The sequence below is a fragment of the Haliotis asinina genome, chromosome 2 (assembly GCF_037392515.1).
Source record: "Haliotis asinina isolate JCU_RB_2024 chromosome 2, JCU_Hal_asi_v2, whole genome shotgun sequence".
Classification (NCBI taxonomy): Eukaryota; Metazoa; Mollusca; class Gastropoda; order Lepetellida; family Haliotidae; genus Haliotis; species Haliotis asinina.
In genome coordinates, this window is record NC_090281.1 from 55425133 (window position 1) to 55448023 (window position 22891).

The following is a 22891-nucleotide window of genomic DNA, read 5'->3' on the forward strand; positions in this document are numbered from 1 at the left end:
TAATGAGTGAGAATGATTCTATGCTGCTTTTAGCAATATTCCAGCAATATCATGATGGGGACAAAAGAAATGGGCTTTACACACTGTGTTCATGTGGGGAATCAAACCCAGGTGTTTAGTGTGACAAGTGAAGGCGGTAACCATGAGATGAACACAGTATTATAAACATCTGTTTGTTTGGAGACATGCTGAAATGCTAACCTCAGCAATACCTGTTTATGATGGTGGCCTGTAAGTAACTAAGCCTGGACCAGACAAACTAGACATCATGACCATTAATACATACATTATGATATTATCCCATCAAGGAATGTAGCAAGCCTGACCATGTAATCCATTAATATACTTCTCTCAACCATTATTTTTCACAAGTCATGATTCTTCAAAGGGTTGCAACTCCTGATCTCCACAAGCATATTATAACGAACAAACAGATATTACCCAGTACCACATAATATACTCTATTATCCAAGCAGTTTTAATGTAAGGCAGACTGTGTCTAAATTGCTAACAGCTGAAGCACAGTGAAGGGATACTGTAATTCCAGCTAAGGTTCATGCTGGAAGAAAATGTACTGTAAGTCCCCATGGTCCCTCGTATGGTGATTGACTTCACTTGATGACGAGCTGTAGACTAATTTTACACTGTATTGTCCAAATATTTTTCTTCTTTTAATGACATGTGCTAGCCTTTAAATCATTTTGTGATAATCTAGTAATTTTTACTGTCCTCATTGACAGGGTTTTATATATTATATGTATGTATTATGAATTTAGAATTAGTTTTAGTCATGATGTGGCTGATATATTGCTGATGTGACTTTAAATCTTAACTCACTCTCTCTCACTCACTCACTCCAACTGGTTACTCACACTTTGATGACATCATTCTTCTTCTTGATGGACTTCCTGAGTGGCTCCCTGAGTATCAGCTGTACAAAGTCCTGCAACTCTGTATAGATGTGGCGCCGAATGGCATCCATGAAAACCGACTCCATCCTGGCCATCAGGAGTTGCAGCCCTTTGATCATGGCTATCACTTCAATCAGGGCAAACTTCTCGTCCTTGCTGTAGTTGTACCGAGTGGACTGAATAACAACACATTCTGCTCAGGATTGTATCGGAGAGTCAGTACAAGCAATTATTTATCTAGATCTGATCTCTACGTGAGCTTCAAAAACAATTAGATCTCCCAAACGGGAATAAAACATTTTGCAATTTTTTCCTAATGTGACTGTCAAGAGCACTATGGGTAGAATCCTCTGAAAAATTCAATAACAACTGTTCAATTGTCAAAAACCTTCTTAATAGGATTCATGAAGGAAAGATGAGGTAAGGAATAGGTGAAGTTTTCTGTGAATAGTGAAAAGCATCCTGTGAACTTGCACGGTAGACAACTTAGAATATAACACCACTTACCCTCTCATACTCTTCGGCATCTTGTGGGCAAAGGGGATTCTGACGAGGATCAGTAGGGTTCAGCAGCTTCCAGGAATACTGGAGACAAATGGCAAGTATTACAACACATTGAATGAGTTCATGTTGTCTGTACACCATCATGTACACTGCAGGTAACTTTAAAGTCTGAGTCCAGGAAACTGGTGGTTGATAGTGTGAACATTCAGCAACCTAATCTCAACAATATTTCAGGGCCAATACTTAACCAAAATTTGCCTTCTTTACATGTCTATAAATATATATAAATATATTAACACATATCCCTTAACTACAGAATTATAAAATAGGGTGAAATGATCCTGATCTTGATGCAATACAAAGTGGTACTGCAAGTGTTTGTTGTTTAACACCACACTCATGTCATATGCTGTATGGCCACTACCTGTAATTAAGCAAAAATGGAACAGACAATCCAGTTATCAACATCATGAGCGCTGATCTACGCATTTGGGATATGATAACGTATGTCAAGCAAGTGTGAGAGCATGACCACACGACTCTTAGTCGACTCTTATGACAAGCATGGGTTGCTGAAGACCGACTCTAACCCTTATCTTCACAGGTGGCACTGCAAGTCATGGCAACTGACTACAAGGCATTTCTACTGACCAGTTCCATGACCTGCTGTGTCCAGGCTGATAGTAGTTGTAATCCACGGAGCGCCAAGTCTGTCAGTTCCTTGTTTTCCGTGTCATTCCGTGGACTCTCCCTAGTGGTAGTGATAGCCTGAAACAAGCACACAACTAGAAATTTTTATGGGAAGAACATTTTCACAAATAAATGGAATGACAATTTTTTAGCACCAGCCACCATATTTATAGAAAAAAGGTAACGCTCTGAAAGAATAAGAAAAAGTGACTGATTTCATGGCCAAGAAGAGGGGCTCTTACAAATGCACTGGTTGGTTTGATAGTTATTTGCTCTTTAATGCCCCGTTCAGCAATATCCTAGCTATATGGTGGTGGTCTGTGAGTAATCAAGACTAGACCAGACAATCCAATATCAACAACATAAGCACTGATCTACACAATTGGGATAGGATGACATGTATCAGCCAAGGAAGTGAGACCCCTCAGTCCCAATAGTCAATTAAGACAGTGATCATGGATACTCTCAACAATATCAGGAACCAGTTTAAATCCTGAACGCTACAGTTCTGTGTGTCCACTGACTGTGCTGACCTCATTGCTGTGACGAGACAGCTGGCTGATGAACTGCATGTGGTCTTCTCGGATGGCCTCAAGGTTGACCAGCAGGTTGGACTGTGGGCTGGGCTGGCTGGACTCACAACATGGCCACTTTGATGGTTCAAACACCGCTGCATTCTTGATGAAGTGGAATGGAGCTATCTGCATGTCTCCATACAGTGGCACAACTTCCAGTTGCTGGAAATAAGCTCATCATTACAGCATTGGTACAGTGAGTGAGTTTTAGCAATATTCCAGCAATATCACGGTGGAGGACACCAGAAAATGGGCTTCACACATTGTACCCATGTGGGGAATCGAACCTGGGTCTCCGGCGTGACGAGCGAACGCTTTAACCACTAGGCTACCCCTAGGCATTGGTATAAATATGTAAATATCTGTAATACTGGCATCTACACTGCAATATATACTGGAAGCTAAAGCGTTTGACATAAATTGACAGTATGTGAACAAGAAGATTCAAATTTCTGAAAGAAAGAAAGTATGAAACAGTATGGTCAGTCATGGATACAGGGAGACAGTGATAAGGTCGCCGTATAAGGAGTTCAGGTCAACATGTAAAGAAATAAGATCATAATATCAGGAGATAAGGACATCACGTAAGGAGATAAAGTGATAATGTAATGAGAAAAGGTTTACATAGGAAGAGAACGGGTCTTTAAATACGGATATATGGTCATAATATAATGATAAGACTGAGGTCAAGTGAAAAGGTTCACACGTAGGAGATATAATGATAAGGTCAACATGTCAAAATATAAGGTCATAATATAAAGAGTTAAGGACATTATGTAAGGACATAAGGTGATCATGTGAGGAGGTAGCTATCACTTGAGGAAATAAGGTCATCATGTAAAACGATAAGGTCATAATATAAGGAGATTACATAAGGATATAAGGTCATCATGTAAAACGATAAGGTCATAATATAAGGAGATTACATAAGGATATAAGGTCATCATGTAAAACGATAAGGTCATAATATAAGGAGATTACATAAGGATATAAGGTCATCATGTAAAACGATAAGGTCATAATATAAGGAGACTACATACGGATATAAGGTCATCATGTAAAACGATAAGGTCATAATATAAGGAGATTACATACGGATATAAGGTCATCATGTAAAACGATAAGGTCATAATATAAGGAGTTCTGCTCCAGAAACGAAGCCCATCCCTCCATTTTGAGACTAAGTCCAAAACATTTCCATGGAAAACGAGAAAATAGTAAATCACAAATACCTGTAAATAACGAAAGGCACCACTTCAGGTTCTGACTGAAATATCTACCAAGTTTTGCAGAAAAATATAGAACGGTTTTGAGTTCTCCTCCCAAAACGAAACACACCGAAACACACACACACACAGAAAAAAATAAGAGGTTTGGGATGAGGATATGTATTATTGTGTTATTTCATATTTTTTTTTCGCTATTCTGATTTGAAAAAAATTCCATATAGGGACTTCATGAAACCAAAATTCCTTCAAATTGCAACCTCAGCAAAGTATGGCACTGTAACCTTTCTGAATAGTGTATGCACACAAATACCCAGGTGACAATAAAGGTTTTAGAAATGTGGCCTTTCTATAATACCAAATCAATTATGATAACACTATGAAACTTGAACCAAGACTAAGACTTCTATTCATTTCAGAAGCTGTATTGGTGAAGTTTCAAGTTCGTAAAATAGTCAACCTCTTTACTGCATTGAGTGTGACTTTTCAGTCATAATACACTGGTATCAAAACTTGATAATGTGTTTGTACCTACACTGAAACATCCATCGCAATAAGGAAGTTGACTATCCATTGAAAATGGTTTTCCTTAAGACTAAGAGTACCACACAATCAGTTTTCATCACTGTAAACTGTAAAGCATCATTAGTACTAAGAGATCGGGAGCATGCATCTCCCTGCTCACCTTTAGAATCTTGTCTATTTTGCTGATGTTGATTCTCTTCTTGGCATCCATCTTGTAGATATTTATGCCTTCTTTGGAGTTCATCAGGAAAAGCCCAAAGGCCATCACCTGAAACAGCATTTCACACTTTCAAAATAAAATACAATACTTGTCTGAGTCTTGAAGAGCACTTACCTAGTGACCTACAGAATTTCTCCTAGAATACTGAGTAATCAGTTTCACTTTGCCAATCAGTTAGTCTTTGTCTTAGCTTCATAAAATATTCTTATTTCATTCATCAATGATGTTTTCACAATTTTGGGTGTCACTACTCCCGGGAGAGAGCCAGATGGAAAAAATGTTACCCGCTGCAACAGTAAATGCCAAGCTCTCCATTGAGAAGCTGTATCGCTAACAATCATATCATGTCATAATATGACGCATGCAGTGAAAACCATTCAATTACAGTAGGATTCTTTTATAACGAACATGGATATAACAAACTGACGGACAAAGCGAACTGTTTTAAAAGTCCGAAATAAACCACTATATGTTATCATATAAAAAAGTCGTGAATAACCAATTTTCTATAACGAACCTACCGTCTATAGCAAACTGATTTGCAATCCCCGCAACTCCCAGGTAACACTAATTAACTGTGCGAATAACGAACTGAGCAAACTCAATCAGTGTCAGTGCCAGTTACCGATGCTCACTTTGAAATCCTCGGCAATCCCAGTTAACACTAATTAATGGTGTGAATAGTCAAATGAGCAAACTCAATCGACATTGTGAAGGCCGTTCCCGATCAGCGCGACAGAATATCCCGAGTTGATTCAGAATGCGATGATGACGATACAAACAGTGATGAAACAGACCAGGCCCCACCTTCATTCCCAGGCTTTACGACCTCCGGCAGTCTGATTGGCTAACACCTTTGTGTACAGTGTTCCCAGAAATTATTGAGAAAATCTTGGGTTTTTTTCTAATGATGCTAAGATTGGAAAAAGGGCTTTCACTATGCACTAAGCATACTAAATAAGGGAGACAACCCTTGAAGGCTTAGAAGGCAGCTCATTACGTCAAGAGTTATCTCCCTTGTCTGAGCAGACGGCTTCCTGTGTTGACATGGCAGAATTTACAGCAAGAGAGAAAAGAAAGCTCATTCTAGATGATTTTGAAAGGGGTGAGGCTGATGCTAAAGTGTTAGCTTGTAGACATGGTATTCCTCTGTCTACAGTATACAGAACTTTGAAGAATATTCAAACAGGAACCGGGATAGAGCACAAAGCAGGGGCAGGTCGGCCTAGGAAATTCAGTGTTGTGGATCGCCGAAGACTTGGGCAGATTGTGAGTAGGGGCAAATTGAAAAGTGTTGAGAACATCAGAAATGAAATGATTAGCAGAGGAAGTCCTCAGGTATGCAATGAAACAGTTAGGCAGGAATTAAAGAGACTTAATTGGGTGAAAAAACGTGGAATTCCCTCGCCGTTGATGAAACATGCACAAAAGGAAACACATTTAAACTGGTGTCGGGCTCATGAAAATCAAGATTGGGATAATGTTTTCTTTTCGGATGAAAGTTCTGTTTGGCTTTTCCCTAATTGTGTGAAAATTTGGACCAAAGATACTGTCAAACCTATCTACCAGCGACCAAAACATAGCCCGAAGTTTCACATGTGGGGTGGCATATCGGCTCGCGGAGTGACGCCATTGTGTGTTTTCACGGGAAACTTGACAAAAGAAAGATACATTAGCATTCTAAATGGTCACCTTCTTCCGATAGCACAAACATTGTATGAAGATGATTGGATTTTCCAGCATGATAATGACCCAAAACACACTGCGCGCTACACAAAACAGTGGTTGTCGGGCGAAAATGTTCAAGTTTTAGACTGGCCCAGTTACAGCCCAGACCTAAACCCAATTGAGAATGTGTGGGGAGTCATGGACAGAATAAACCAAAAGGGACTGAGAAATATTGAAGATATGAAGGCCGAGGTGGTCCAATATTGGGATACCCTGTCACACCATTACCTACAAACTTTGATGGGTAGTGTGCCTAGGCGTATTCAGGCATGCATTGCTGAGCGAGGAGGTCTAACAAAGTACTAAAACAAGACTGAGACTGTAAAAGGATGATGTTTTAACATGTTTATGTAAGTAAAACGCCAGAAGTTAATAAACGTAATGATAATTTCTGGGAATACTATACAAAACACACTCCAGTTTTTTCACCCACATGAAGTTGTAGTTTGCATTTTTAATCAATCAGATTGCCAAAGGCCATAAAGCCCATCGCTGACAACCTAGCTTTGTATACTTCCGGCAAGTGACGAGTGCATAATTGTCCAGTTTTCGATCACTTCACCGTGATTTCGTGATGCACCCTTGCAGGATAAATGGTAAGGGGGTTGGATAGTAAACTGAGACTTAGTTTATCGATTTTCGGAAACGCGGTGGGTGCCTGTGTAAGATTACTGACTTTGTATTGTAAAGAATGTTATATGAATGAATGAATGTATGAATAAACTGTGCAGGAATGTGTTGTACTGTAGAGTGTGTTTTATTGTTCTTTCAATGGATTTTCGTGAATAGCCAACTACGGATATAACGAACTAATTTCAGTGGTCCCTTGTAGTTCATTATAAAAGTATTTTACTGTAGCTGATTTGGAGTTCACTATGTAAACATTTATTTCATCAACTATCACTGCTTTATTTAAACCATTTTATACATTGAATTATTTGCCAGTCTACTTAAACATAATTATTAAAATCTAAACATTATAGGTATTGAAATACATACCTAACCATAGGTTTTATGCATATTACCTCAGGCTCCACTTAAAAGAGATCAGACAGACATTCTCTGGAATGGCTACCTAATGTATCAACAAATGTACAGGAACTCCCCTCCCATGCAAGCGTGGACTATCCAAAAAATTCACTTTTACTGGACAGGTCCAAAGAGCCCAGAGAGAGGAGGAGCATTCCACGCTGGGAGTGAGTTGCCACCCTATGGTAAAGTAAGCATTTAAACATCTAAAATATTTCGATTTTAATAAATTATAAACTTATCTTACCATAGGTCTTAAGCATACAAATTCAATCGTAGGACGGCTGTGTTGGGATCGTCCTACAACCAAAAGACCACATACCAAGAGGAATGGTGCAATTCCTATGGAAAGCGATGCGGAGGCCAAGGCCCTAATCTTGTGATGATTATTGGCTGAAAGATGAGAAAGATCTCATGCATTGTAAGCAGCCAGAATGGAAGTACTTAGCCAGAGCGCAATGGTGTTTCTATTAACTTTACCCTTTGCTGCAGTGGAAAACAAGATGAATATTCTCTTACAAGACAGCCACCTGGGTGCTGACTTGGCAATATACCTCCTAATAGCCCTCAACTCCTAATAGTCCTCACAGGACAACGCATTAGTTCCTCAGTGTCGTGGGTCCTAAGATGGAAGATAATGACAGAATGGAGAACATTATGTCTGGTTGTCCTAGCAGTTGATTCTTAGCCATGAAATCCCAAAGAAGTTCCAGGTGAACACCATGCCAGGACTACTCAAAACGCACCCTGGTGACATCCAGTGCGTGAATCTCGCTAACTCTAGCCAGTGTGGCCAGTGCCAGGAGGAGCTGTCTTTATGGAAAGGTTCTCACAAGAAGCAGTGTCCATGGGATCATAAGGAGGAACCCACAGATGCCCAAGGACAATGTTAAGGTCCCAAGAGGGAGGATGAAACTTGACATTCTGATCCTCCACCTTGAAAGCTTTGATCAAGATGATAAGCACTGGCACCTTGGATATCTGCTTGTCACACTTGACTTACCAAAACAGAGTTAAGAGCTGCCCATTACATGCTGGGGCTTCCTGAAGAAAAGGAGGAACTCTGCAATGAACTGAGAATCTTTTCACGGGTCCTTGGAGTTCTGTGTACAAAACGTCTAAAAAAATGTCAACTTATCGTCATAGACAAATCTTGTGGAAACTTGATGAGTGTGAACAATAACTTTAGCCTCACATTGGAAAACCATTTGACCTTAAGTACTTTCTGTAAATGGTCCAAAAATGCAGATGAAACTGAGATGGATGGGGGTGCAGTTGGCGACTGAGGATGCAGGAGTAGGTGAGGCCGCTCTGTTAACTGTTGCGCTTTTCTGTCAGCAAGCCAGTGTAGGTCTGAAAACCATGTCGTGATGCCATTGTCGTCAAGGATACTGGCTAACAGAAACATCTGCTCCAATGGTAAATGGGCACATGCAGGTGGGCATCCGAGGCTTGTCAGCCAGACCTTGGGTGCAAGCTTGGCTCGAAATTGTTCCAGGGATACCATCCGGAAGTGAGGCAGCTCTAGAAGATACAGGTTGCTGACAACTGCCATGTTGTGAATCATGCACATTTTGCCCAAAGTCTTTCTTGGGCGCCAGAATCATGGGTGACTAGACCCCCGGGAACTGCTGGGCTCCAGCACTGTGTCTACAGCCTGTTTGTCTAACAGAGTCTTAATGTTGTGTGCAACCAGTGATTGTTGGTCTGGAGTAAACACGCATGACTGGGGTGTTGTAGTCAGAGGCGGCGACACGATGATTGACAACTTGTATTCGGTCTTCAGGATGTTTGTTACGAATGGATCTTCCAGGACTATCCAGCTGGGCCTGTCCTGGCAAGACTGAGGGCAGGAGGTCCCAGTCACGGTGGCTCACATCTTTAAGTTACCTGGCCTTTAGTGACCTGCCTGAGGTCATTCCAAGGACGTTCCTGCTCACAGTGCTGACTATCGGGATCAGCCCTGCCACGACCACGTCCTCTGCTGAAGGCACAATGAATGCACTCCCTTCATCGAATGCAACATCACTTCCCACTGCCCCACGAAGACGACTTGCCACGAAAGGCAGAACTGAAGGCCTCGAAAGTAGATAAGAACACCTTGTGTTTGTAAGCTCTGCATGCTCCCTATCTACCTCTACTTGCCCGGAAGTGGGCATCACGCCACTTCCGTCTCTGTACATTCATCAATACATGACGTAGCCATTCCAGACAATGGTGAATCAACAACTGTCTGATCTCTCCTAAGCTGAGCTTGATGTAATATGCATAAGACCTATAGTAAGGTAAGCGTAAAATTTAACCATTTTCACAGCTGTTTTAAGCTTGTCAGAATATGTTTCACTGATTCTAAAAATCCAGTCAAGAGCCAGTTAAAAAATAAAACATTATTTGTACATTTAACATAGGCGTAAGATAAATAAGTATCGTTCTCCCTTGGATAATACAGTCTGATGTACACCTCTGTGGAGCAATGTTACCCAAGCTGGCAGGCGAGGGATAACACTGCTACAACAAGGTGTATATCAGATCATATTACCCCCAAGAAAAGCATACAACTTAGAATATAGAACCACTTAGCAAAACTCTTTACTCCACATCCAAAATGTTGATTGCAGCATACACTTTATCTACAAATCCTACATTAAATGTGGGGAATACTAGCTTCCAGATGGTCAGTTAGACTAGAGACATCACATTTCAAACTTACTGTGCATTTTACATCATTTTCTTAACTTTTTCTTTCATCCACTTTGCCTCCGAATAAACCTGTTCTCACTAAACAAGAACATGGGTCTTGTGTTCATTCATTTTGTTGTTGAATGCCACTCAGCCATATTCCAGCTATATGATTGTGGGACATAAATAGTCTTGACCAGATAATTCAGTGGTTTATATAATGAGCCATGATGGAAATTTCAGTATGATGAAAAAGTCAAGCCAGTCACTGAATCTGACCACCTGATCGATTTCATCACCACTGATAACAATCCCAGGTTACTGGAAAAATATTCAAATATGAATGCCAATAGCCAGCAGGGAAGCCACACTCCCTGTATAACCTAGCTAACATGACCATGACCACCTACCTTGACCAACATGTACTTCTCACTGGGCTCCAGGAACATCTGGGCTTCGTATAGCTGCAGACACAGGTTAACAATGTCTGCTAGCAGGTCTTCATGGCCAGGGATCTGGGCCAAGTTTTCCTTCACTGTGGACCTGATCTTGTTCTGAGTGGCCAGGTTGATGGACAGGTTCTGAGACTCCTGTAGAACATTTGGGTCGGCCATAACCTTGAGGAACTGGGCAGCTCTGCAGTATGAGAAAAGTCACATGTAGTCAGCTCATGAATCTGTCTGCTATCTGTTATTGTTATGGAACATCTTGCTCAACAATACTGAAGAAACATAACAGCAGTCTGTAAATAAGTCTGGACCAGATAATCCTGTGATTTGTCATCATAAATATCCATCCTGACATGAAATGCATGACCATACAATCCCATAAGATGCCTCTTACAACAAGTTTTTCATCATCATAGTCGTCATCATCGTCATCGGCAAGAGTATAATAAGGCATATTCATGAAAAATTCATCCAACCACAACACTGTCATGTAACTGCTGCATATGATCACTGCCATGTTAATGTGTTATATACATGATCTACATGACATGCCTGACATACTTACCTCCTGTATGCAGAATAGTCATTCTTCACACTAGCCTTCATGTTCTTCAGTTCATCCAGTTCAGCAAACATGTTAATGAACTTCCCAAGTGTCAGCAGATAGGCCTCAGACACAAAATCATTCTTCTTTTCCTTGTGGCACAAACGACGAACTTCATCAGAAAATCGCTCAATGGCTCTTTTCTGAAAGTACAGCGAAAATTGTTTATCATAAGATTAACATTTGCATGTTGTTATCCTTCGGCTGGAATTAGGTGCATGGTCTACAGTGCATTTAAAGCTTGCATACCTGGGAGATTACAATCCTGCCACTCCACTAGCAACCCACATGCCTCGAAATGCATAAATCTACATACCTGTGGCTGCACATCCTACGTACTTGAAGAATTAAACATCCCTGGTTCCACATCCTACAAACCTGGAAGTTTACCACACACCTTTGGGTCCAAATCTTACATATCTGGACTTTTTCACACCTGTGGCTCCCCATCCTACATACTTGGAAGTTACACACCTGTGGCACCACATCCTACACACCTGCAACCCCTCAAACAACATACCTGGAAGTGCATGAAGTCAGTCAGTCTAGACACCTGTGGCTCCAAAACCTCCACAATCTTCTGGTAAATCTGTGTACGATTCTGCTGGTCATTGCTCTTCACCTGGACAGCAACAAACACACACACAACACAAGAAATTTAAAAGAGGCTTCAAATTTCAATTTCTGGCAGAAACAAAACATTCAATCATGGCAGAAACAAAACATTCAAAGGGAACATATTGTGGAACACTTTGCCTCTACTAAGGTCAATCATCACTTTCAAGTAATGATTGTTGCCTACTACAACAGACACGTTTCGCTGAAGACCAATTCCTGGGCTCTTATTCTCGGAACGTTCTTAGCCTTAAGAATTCTTAACTTTGATCGTAGCCAATGTGTTAAGAATGGGCTTAAGAAGTTCGTACGGCTACGAACGTTTTGAGAATAGCTAGCCAGATCATCACAGGCTACATCTGTGGAACAATCCTATATCTAAAGTAAACATTTGCAAAGTCATGCTGTGTGTTCTCTGACAAATTCAATCTACAATCAACAGCCCTGTTATCTCCTAAGGAAGAGGTAATGTTCACGTCATGATTACCAACAAATGTTTGTATTGTTGTTTACATATGACTTGTAATGTAAAACTGTTGTGGTTACAGTGATGGTGAAGGAGATGTTACCTGTGGCAGTGCTCGAGAGCAGCACCTCCAGGTGTACAACATGGCGGCATACTCCTGACCCTCCTCCAGCAGCTTGTTCTGCAACATGGTAGGTAGGTGATAGTGTTACAATAAAACATGGGTGGTACATGATAGTGCTACAATAAATCACAGATGGTACATCATAATGCCACAATAAATCATGGATGGTATATGGTAGTGCCACGATAAATTCTGGGTGGTAGTACTGGTACATGATAGTGCCACAATAAATCATGAGTAGTATATGATAGTGTACCAATAAACATGATAAAGCATGGGTAGTACACAACAGTGCCACAATAAATCATGGGGGGGTACATGATAGTGCCACAATAAATCATGGGTGGTACATGAGACTGCCACAATAAATCATGGATGGTACATGATAGTGTACCAATAAATCATGGGTGGTACATGAGACTGCCACAATAAATCATGGGTGGTACATGATAGTGTACCAATAAATCATGGGTGGTACATGATAGTGTACCAATAAAACAAGGGAAAACTTACAAAGCAGTAATCACTACTGAGAGCATCAATTCACATAGTCAAGCACTACGACACAGAATCCATCAAGTAATTTAACCTGATCACCCAATCCACAAAGTTGTCTCTTATGACAAAAATAAGTATAGCAGTTCTAACTGAGTTTAGTTTACTGCACTATTAGCGATATTCCAGCAAATATCAAGGCAAGGGACAACAGATATGGGCTTCACACAGTGTACCCATGAGGGCAATAAAACCCAAGTGGCTATCCCACTGCCCAGTTCTAACCTGGAATGTGCATAGTAAGACATATTACCAGATCAGCATGAACCGTTGCCTCTTCAATGTATTTGGCAACACCTGTAACATAGGCGTTTCTGTCCTCGAAGTTGGTGTCAAAGTCTGCACGGTAGTGTACAGACAGTGGCATGGCTTCAATGCATGGTTGTTGGTCCGGCAGGTGGAGCTCGTCCAGCACATCCACATTCTGTAGAGCATCAGTCAAGGTGATCTTCTCACCTGCCCCCACAGACATTGTGCTTGGCGTGCCTGGAATGTAGTAGTACTTGTACAGAAGAATTCAAAGTCATAGTGTTCAATTTTTTTTTAAGCGTGAGAGTGAGTGAGTGAGTGAGTAGAGCTTTAGCAATATTCCAGGGGAACACTGGCAGAGGACACCAGTAATGGGTTTCACACATTATATCCATGTGGGGATTTGAACCCGGGTCTTCGGCATCACCAGTGGAAGATTTAACCATTAAGCTACCCCACCGCCCCTGAAACTGAGTGAAAGTCAAAGGCAAGGGAATCTTGATGTAAATATGACACATACAGTGTAAACCTTTAACCTATGTTATTTAAGTCACTTGCATCTCTTGTTAATATATTCTAGTGCTGGACAGTCAGTGCAATGAGAGTATAATTTCCATTATTTCAGTAATGGGCTATTTCACTGGGCGGTCCAGCAAATATGATAAACTTGATGATGTCTGTTGGGAAATTAAAAGCAACAACAAACAGTTGAATATGGTATTTACTCATTTCAAGCAGCTCACAGTGACCTCCAACTGATTTAGTGAATGAGTGAACTTCAAGCTACACTCGATGTTCATGAATAGCAAACAACAAATCTGGCAGATTCGCCGATAATCCAATGGAAGCCTACAATCTGCTGGCCCCAGTATCTGATTGTATATTTCACAATGACTTTGACTGAAGTTGATACATGTGACATGTCACACTTGTTTACTGTTTATATAGTTTACTTAGTCAATAATTTCAATTCCAATTACTAAAAACATTGAAATCTGAAATGTGTGTTTAATTTTTATTCTACAGGTCAGGTGAATTTTCAGTGGATCACCCAGACATCTGAAACTGACAGGACCCAAAAACCGGATAGTTTGATACCCATTCGTGAACACTTAGCACTAAGCCATATCCCAGCTACATGTCTGTGGTTTGTAAATAATGAAGTAAGGACCAGCCAATTAAGTGGTCAACAGCATGAGCATTGATTTAATGCAATTGAGATACACTGACTGTGTCTTCTAAGTCAGCGAGCTTGGCAATTCGATACTTTCAGAAACCTCATGCGGCAAGACCAATTCTTATCCATATTCTTATCCATATTTCATAGGTCTTCATAATATAAAACTATAAAACTGTTGATACCCAACATGGCTAATGAGAATCTAATAAACCTAAATAACATATAACTATGTTTAAATTTGAGAGGGGGGGGGGGGGGGGTCATCTAGTTAGTACATATCTTTGGGGGGGGGGTTTGATTTTGTACATGACAAGCAATAGTGTATTACTTTCTACATTAATTTTAGGGGGGGAAGGGGAGGAGGAGGGTCATTCACATTGCACATTCAACTCTACAAAAATCATAGTCACACCCTCTAGCTATAATTTATGAACAGTTCCTATCCATGCTAACAACACAAAAATGTCATATCGATTTTAAGCTTAAACATGTAACATGTCATTGAATCATAGATCATCATAAATAATCCAATCCCAAAAACTTCCTTCTCCAGCAGACCAAAGTAGTATATATTGAGGTTTTACAGAACAGGAAGTAGCCTCTTGATCTACATCCTGCTATGGCATGTTAATGGCTCCACCAATCTGGACTGCAATCCTTCATAATCATATGAATCTATATTTACATTATTGTTAATGTTAGCAATGTAGACTTACACCAAATCTTTTGCCTGGTACCTTTACATATATCAGGGCTCCAGGTAAAAGTTGCATGGGCATATGTACAGAAAAAAAGTAAGCACAATTGATAGGGAAAAAAATATTTATCTAAAAATGTAATGTTTTATTGTTTATTGACTTCTTTACCCAAGAATAGCAACACTGTGGTGCATATATGTGAAACAAAACACAAGATTACTGATACACCATTAAATTCCATTCAGTGTTCTAAATGTACTCCTGATTTTGAAAAATTATCTGGAGCCCTGATACATACCCTCTTGGCATACAGTAATACACTACTATTAGCACACAGTACTAATATACTAATAGCATGCAATAATACATCACTGATAGCATGCAAGTAATACACCACTGATAGCATGCAGTGATACACCACAGTTAGCATGCAGTGATACACCACTGTTAGCATGCAGTAATACACTATTGTTAGCATACAATAATATACAACTGTTGCAGTAATACACCATCGTTAACATGCAGTAATACACTATTGTTAGCATGTATACAATAATATACAACTGTTGCAGTAATACACCACCGTTAGCATACAGTAATACACTATTGTTAGCATGCAGTAATACACTATTGTTAGCATGTATACAATAATATACAACTGTTGCAGTAATACACCACTGTTAGCATACAGTAATACACTATTGTTAGCATGCAGTAATACACTACTCTCAGGCTACAGAAGTACACTACTGTTAGCTTGCAGTAGTACACTACTGTTAGCATACAGTAATACACTACAGTTAGCATACAGAAATACACTATTGTTAGCATTCAGTAATACACTACTGTTAGCATACAGTAATAAGCTATTGATAGCATACAGTAATATGCTACTGTTAGCATATAGTCATACACTGCTGTTAGCATACAGTAATGCACTACTGTGAGCATACAGCAATATTGATAATTTGAACAACCCACTTGTCTGTCCACACTGGCAGTGAGTAAGAAGAAAACCATGCCAGCCCATGCAGAGTTATTAAGATGATGATGCATCAAGAATTCAACCACTTTAATGATTGGATGTTGATAGCTTTTTGTGAGCATACCTTTACTTCTTTGGGGCATTTTCATAGCAATAAATAAACATTGTTCTCAACAGCTGTTAACATACTGTTTCACATGACTTATTGTTTGGTTGTTTACAGTTTTATAATGCATCACTCAGCAGTATTCCAGCTATCTGGTGGCAGTCTGTAAATAATCGAGTCTGGAGCAGACTTTCAAGTGATCAAGAACATGAGCATCTACCAATGCACTTGGGATACCAGGACATGTCTCAACCAAATCAGTGAGCCTGACCACCGGACCCCATTATCGTTATCTCCGACAAGTCTCCACTATACCATGGATGCATCTGTTACCTTCCTTTGCTGGCTATCACAGCAGCCAACAAAGACGGCAGTCACAGCTGCGAAGATTTGTTCACAGTGCTACTTAGATTTTGCGGGAACCATACAGACAAACTGACCGGTCCCAAAAAATATATGCAAGAACTCCTTCCATCCCTTTCAGAGTACCTCTGCATGATTTGTGTTGCTAATTTTTTTTAAGTTAGTTGCAATTGGGACACTCAACTGAGGTAAGAAATTCATCAGGCTGAGCCATAGATGCATCCAAGGTGTATAGTGGAGATTAATCGGAACGCATAGCCTGAAGATATCGAGGATGGGGTTCAAACAACTTCTAATCATATGCTGTCCAAAGTATGGAACATGTTGCATAAGGTTACAACAGCGAGATGAGCAAACAACATAATCCCTTTTTATGCATTAATACACACTGCTAGTGTTCATGTATATGGGATGACTGCTTTCTATCAGTAAATAGAGCTTTGTAAACAAATACACATATGAAAGTTGAAATTTAGACATAAGGTAATCATGTACAGCTTTGTGTACTACAGTGGAAGCTGTCTAAACCGGCACTCTTTGGGACTGAAGAAATAATCTGGTTTAAACAAAATGCCACATTGTAGAGCTAATGTTGAATGTACAAACTACAGATGGGACTGAGATTTTTATGCCGGTGTTGACAACTTGCAGGATTGGACAGATGCCAGTTTTGACAGCTTCCACTGTATAAGTTTTGGGGCGGGCTGTCAAAATACATCCCCGAGACTGACAACCATTACCAGTATATCAATTCATTACCATGATTACTGATAAATACTGCAGAGGGAAAAATCTTAAAGAAATTTACACATTTTGGCTTGGATTACTAATTATGAATATATCATAGCAGCCCATAAATTCAAAGCCTAACTTTATTGTCTGAATAAAAGCAGATGTTATTTCAATTTTCATCACCATAATTTATGTGTGATATCATCATGATCATAGTATACAAGTCCCTCACTGAATACATGTATAATATCCATCCCTCTTGTTAGTGCTTTGCGCATGGGCCTTGTCTACAGAAAAGGTGCATTATATGTGTTATAAGTTCACATTTATTATTATTGTTCATCAACATCATCGATGACACAACTTTCAGACTGATAATCATTCATAATTTTTCCCAATGAAAATATTTCCTTTTATAGATCTTCTTAGCCAGCCATTATAAAAGTTTCAAACATTTTTTGTGCACATCAAAAATACCCAGCTTATCTAGACCTTTGTGCAATATGTCACCGTATCTGATGAACACAAGGAAAAGCTAGCATTCACGAACATTTCTGTGTATCATTTGGGTGTGGCAAAAAGTTCCTAACACCATAACTATACACACAAAGCCTGAAAATATGTACACAAGCTTGAAACACACTTCCTGATAGTGCCATATAGAGAAGGAAGCAATCGTACCTATGAACACACTGAATTGTCTGAAGTAGAACTGATGTCATCCAAAACCAGGAAACAAGCCATTCACAAATTCTTTCTGCTTGAGATACAATATATATAATAAGAGTTTTCAGACACTGTAATGCATGAACAGTTTTCTGGCTTGTAGTGTTGAATGAGTTAATTTAAGTGAATTTTACCTCAAATTTTAAGTGTTTCATATTATTTTGTTGCGTTTCTCAAACTTTACTCAAAAGTGCGGCCAGTTCACTCACAACTTTTTGGTGTCCCCAGTTGTGAGGAAGGAATAGAGGTATAGGTGCTGTAATGCCATATTCACTCACTCAAAATGTAAGAAATTAAATTACACAACGTTTCATATGTGCCTGTCAAGGGTGCTTATTTTGGAATGCATGATAACTAAATGAATCTGTCCCTGTTTCAAGTAAGGATTGACTGTGTGTTTCTTTCGTTGCATTGAGGTATGAAACTAAAAACCAGTGTGCAAACTTTTGTAAGAATCTGCTACGCGGATTCATACAGTTTGCACAATTCTTTTGTGGCTTAGCTTTTTAGATTCCTTAAGAAATGAAATCAAAAGAAATGTTCCCAGTTAACCAATCAGATTGCCAGAATTTTAATGAACACAATAAAAATTTAATTAAATGGTCATATTATAGACAGAACTGCATCATAAACTATATTTTGAAATGTCATTAAAACAAAAAACTAAGATCCTCGGTCACATGCTTTGGCTTCCATAATTTAATTAGGAGGAACAATTTTTGCTTAACATGGTCTGTTATCTATGAACTTAGTTGAACTGAAGAATCAACAAACAAAGGACTATTTACAAAATAGTGTTGTTGAGCGCATGTTTGTTCATGAATAATCGTCAAATTTTATAGTTAGTTTACTTCACTCAACTGTATCATGCTAAAACAACAGAATTCAGATTGATCGAAAAGAAGTTTTTTTTACAATTGATAATTATTTTTTAGTAATTCCATCATCAGAATGCCACTATTCATAGTGATCTCTAATAGTGGAACTTAGTAAATTTTGCATAATATGAACAATAACTGAAACTTTATAAGGCAACTTACATTAAATTTTGGCTAATAAACTTTAATTGTCACTCAGCTAATAACATGTCATTCAAAATATGAACTTGTGAACTTGCTTCACACATTGTACTCATGAGCATGACGAGGGTAATAAAACCTGGCTCTTATTGTGAGGAGAGAATGGCTGAATCACTAGACTGGTTGTGCTTCCCAGTATTTTCTTGGACATGATTAACTAAAATATTCGTAATTCCTACCTTGAAATTTCTAACATGTTTGGTGACATTTGCTGACACTTAGAGCTCAATATCACCATCTGAACATGCCTCAGTTAGCTCTCTATTTTACATGACAACTTACCCTACCTCAAAAATCGAAAATAATTACACTGATATTACGCAAAATGTTTGAAATAGATAATCTGAGCATAAATCTCTGACATTTTTGTTTTGCTTGTTTGTTGTTCAACACCACACAAAGCAATAACCAATCTCCATGATGGCAAGCTGTAATTTCACAGTGTAAATACATGACTCTGAACTGGACAATCCTATGATTGACATTGTGGGTATTGATCTATGCAATTTTTACAGACATACTTCAAGTTCAACAAACTCTTTAAGCCTTATTAGTCCTATCTGCTATATTTGCCCCTAAGACAAGCATGGGTTCCTCAAGACTGTTCCAAACCCAACCTTTCACGTGATACATTTTGATGGTACATTAGTAATGAAATTAGCAGTCCTGACATAAACAGTTGAAAGACGTTAAAATTATGTCCAAAAAAAAGAAGACAAAGTCATCAATATATGCTACAATGGCAAAATATCCTTAATGAATATGTCTACAAGTTATGATTAGGCCAAATACTTTGGTATGTATATAGAAAAGTAGAAGGAGAGTAATGAAGGTTTCAAAAGTTCAACCATGAACTTCAGTGTATGTCAAACTTGTTGCCATGGAAACGTCAAAATATTTTAATCACAACTCAAAACTTACCAAAGGCACCAGTACATCGCTAGACCAACCGATGTGCCAAGTTTAGTGAAAAAATACTGAACAGTTTTAGATTTCTGCTTCGCAAAAGAGCACTAGATCTACCAGAAATTTCAGTCAAAGTCAAACTTGTTGTCATGGAAACGCCAAAAATACTTTAGTCAGAATTCCAAATCTACCAAAAGGCACGAGTACACCCTAAGAGCAATCTATATGTCAAGTTTGGTGAAGAAATATTGAATGCTTTTAGAGTTCTGCTCCAGAAAAGACAAATGTGCATGGACACACAGACGCGCGAACATGCGGAGCGCATTTTATTACCAAGCTCCAGATAGTTTTTCAAGCTATTGGGTATTTACTCCCATGCCTGCTTATGCATGAGTAATTACATTTTTGTGGAGTAACTAGCATTTTGTATACTACCACTAGTTAAAAAATTGAGCACTTCTACAAAGAGTTTCTTGCCCTTATTGGGGACCTAACTCTCATAAATAGACAAATATAAATGCATCTCTATAGCCTAAAAGTTTATAGTAATTGTCATATTGCCATTTCTTCAACTCAACATGGAAGTCATGTGACTATTAGGGTAAACCCCGGACAGAGGCTACGGCTATAATAGTATGCATGTATAGGCATCGCCTACCATTAGCTAATAGTGTTTTAGGGTTTAGGTGCAACAATTAATCATACGCAAGCCAGTTTAGGTAACTGAGTAATGTACGCAAGGTATTACAGACCTACTGGGTTTGAAGTGATTGTTATGCATTTTTTATACTCACAGACTTGTATTGTTTTAATTAATTGAGCAAATGTAATTTTCAATGAGTACAATATAAGTTGTTCACTTGTCACGAGGGGGCCATGGGCTCATGTACCCTCAAGGTTTGTTTATGTTCCTCGAGCCCTCGAGGAACTACCATGAAACACCAGAAGACTTCGGAATTCAGTGTACATGGAAAATAATACATCGCCTGTAAGCGGGGTACATTGAAAATAACAGAATAGCATTTAGTCAATCAGAAAGCAACATTCATGCGTGAGGTAAGATAATATGCAAATACGCGTCTTATATGGAGCTCTGTAATAATCCCCGCAAAACATGTTGCAGGGGATAACAATATTAATTGTGGGGGTTTTATTTGATATTCTTATTATCACACTTATATATGTACACAGACTTTAAAATGATAAAGTGACTACGATAACATGTAGTTAGGGCAATCTACATGGTAAAATACGAGTGAGAGACCTGACTCATGATTGGCACTGGCAATGGGTGGGGTACATAGCAAGTATCTGTGGACTACAAGATCTCTTCTGAAACTGTGCTTTAACAAAATTAGATGTTTGAGATACAGACATGAAACAGATTACGTTTGTCTGTGGGACAGCTGATGACTGACGACTGAATGAATAAGCATCGTCATCATCATCATCATCATCATCATCATCATCATCATGTTTCCCATGCATATGTTTCTAAAAAAACACCAATTCTGCTTAAATACGAATACCAGACTTGCAATGCTTTGAGTACAGTTATACCAAATCAATACCAAATCAAGCTCGACTGGCCTAATAGTCGAGGTATTTGTAGTCTGACAGGACGCCTGCGTCAAAATATTGCCTTTGAAATCAGGCAACTATTTAACAAAGGCGAAGCGCGTCTACATTTACCGGCAGCATATATCTCTAAGGTGCTCCTAATAAACACTACATACCTCTTAGAACTATATTCTGAATCCGTGCACTTGTCCGAAATTACGACCGTAACATTTCTATACGCGAATTAGACCGAATTCCGATAAAATTATTATAAATATGGAGACACTTCCGCTTTGGTAAGGGGAAGTAATTCTAGAATGAGTCATTCAACTATGTCACACTGACATGCTATTTCTTTTCATTGGGTATTGTCAAAAGTAGCCGTAAAATCATAGTTTTTTTTCTTCAGCGTCAATTTCCTAATTCGATACCATGCAAACCAAATGTCCTGTGCAAAAAATATATGCTGCGTATTTATGGCAACAGCAGAGTAACACATAGTCTCTGAATATATATTATTTTGATTTTAATAGATTGAAAAGGAGCCCCAGGAAGATCAGCGGAAATCTAGACTTCCTTCATTCAGTACTTTAGCACTTCAGATAGGGCTTGGCTGTAGTACTTTACGTACAAAGTAAGTGATCTCCCTCTTGCATATCATGTATAAAATCAATGGCCCACCACCTCGATCACACACACGTCTTTCACATATAATTTTAAGCGTGATGTTTTAATATTTCTACGCACAAAATTGCTGACATACCACGTAGACTTCGGCGCAACATTCGTTGGATATTGTCTGTCTAACCAGGGATGATCTCCATAATCTCCCCGGTCTAACGTTGCAATAAGATTGCAGTTAATAAGTGTTCATTACCGGATAATTGATATAACCAAACATGCCCTAGACCAAGGTAAAGGAACGTCGTTCTAATGATAGTTACCCACATTCATATTGTCCTGACTATCATAAGAATATAACATGTCATAATATTCCAGCAATATATATGCGGGCGACACCGGAAGTACATAGCGGCAATCTGCCATCCACTAAAGCACGGCTTGACGTACCTCGTCTAACATTCCATACCAATTTACACTCATATAAATGAACTTTCTCAACTTCTTCATTTTATGAATGCCAGTATATGGTGACATTTAACGATCGAAGGACTACTGCACACGTAGATTACCGAGCGAGTATGCCTATTGAGTAAATAATCCTTGAAAGCAGCTGAAATACAAAACACGCGAAACCCAGAAGCACTGAACATTCAATGTAAATTTTTGTATGCAGAATGGGAACAGGTCAAAGGGCCAAAAGACAAAATGGCCAAAACTGAAAACGTCAAAAGGGCCAAAGGAAAGTCAAAAGGGCCACCGACTAAAGTCAAAGGGCCAAACGTT

General features: G+C 39.1%; 1 protein-coding gene across 1 annotated transcript in view; it reads right to left on the bottom strand.

Annotated features, from left to right (window-relative positions):
* Positions 1–21796, bottom strand: part of LOC137273931 (cytoplasmic FMR1-interacting protein-like) — a 40473-nt gene extending 18677 nt beyond the window's left edge. Inside the window, exons 1-11 of the mRNA XM_067806838.1 lie at positions 21661–21796; positions 13154–13386; positions 12325–12402; positions 11661–11762; positions 11102–11283; positions 10498–10723; positions 4592–4699; positions 2639–2842; positions 2067–2183; positions 1419–1496; positions 873–1087 (exon numbers count right to left, since the gene is read on the bottom strand). Of these exons, the coding sequence (XP_067662939.1) occupies positions 873–1087; positions 1419–1496; positions 2067–2183; positions 2639–2842; positions 4592–4699; positions 10498–10723; positions 11102–11283; positions 11661–11762; positions 12325–12402; positions 13154–13372 (1529 nt within the window). The 5' untranslated portion in view covers positions 13373–13386; positions 21661–21796. The remainder of the gene's footprint in view (positions 1–872; positions 1088–1418; positions 1497–2066; positions 2184–2638; positions 2843–4591; positions 4700–10497; positions 10724–11101; positions 11284–11660; positions 11763–12324; positions 12403–13153; positions 13387–21660) is intronic.
* Between the last annotated feature and the right edge of the window lie 1095 nt (positions 21797–22891).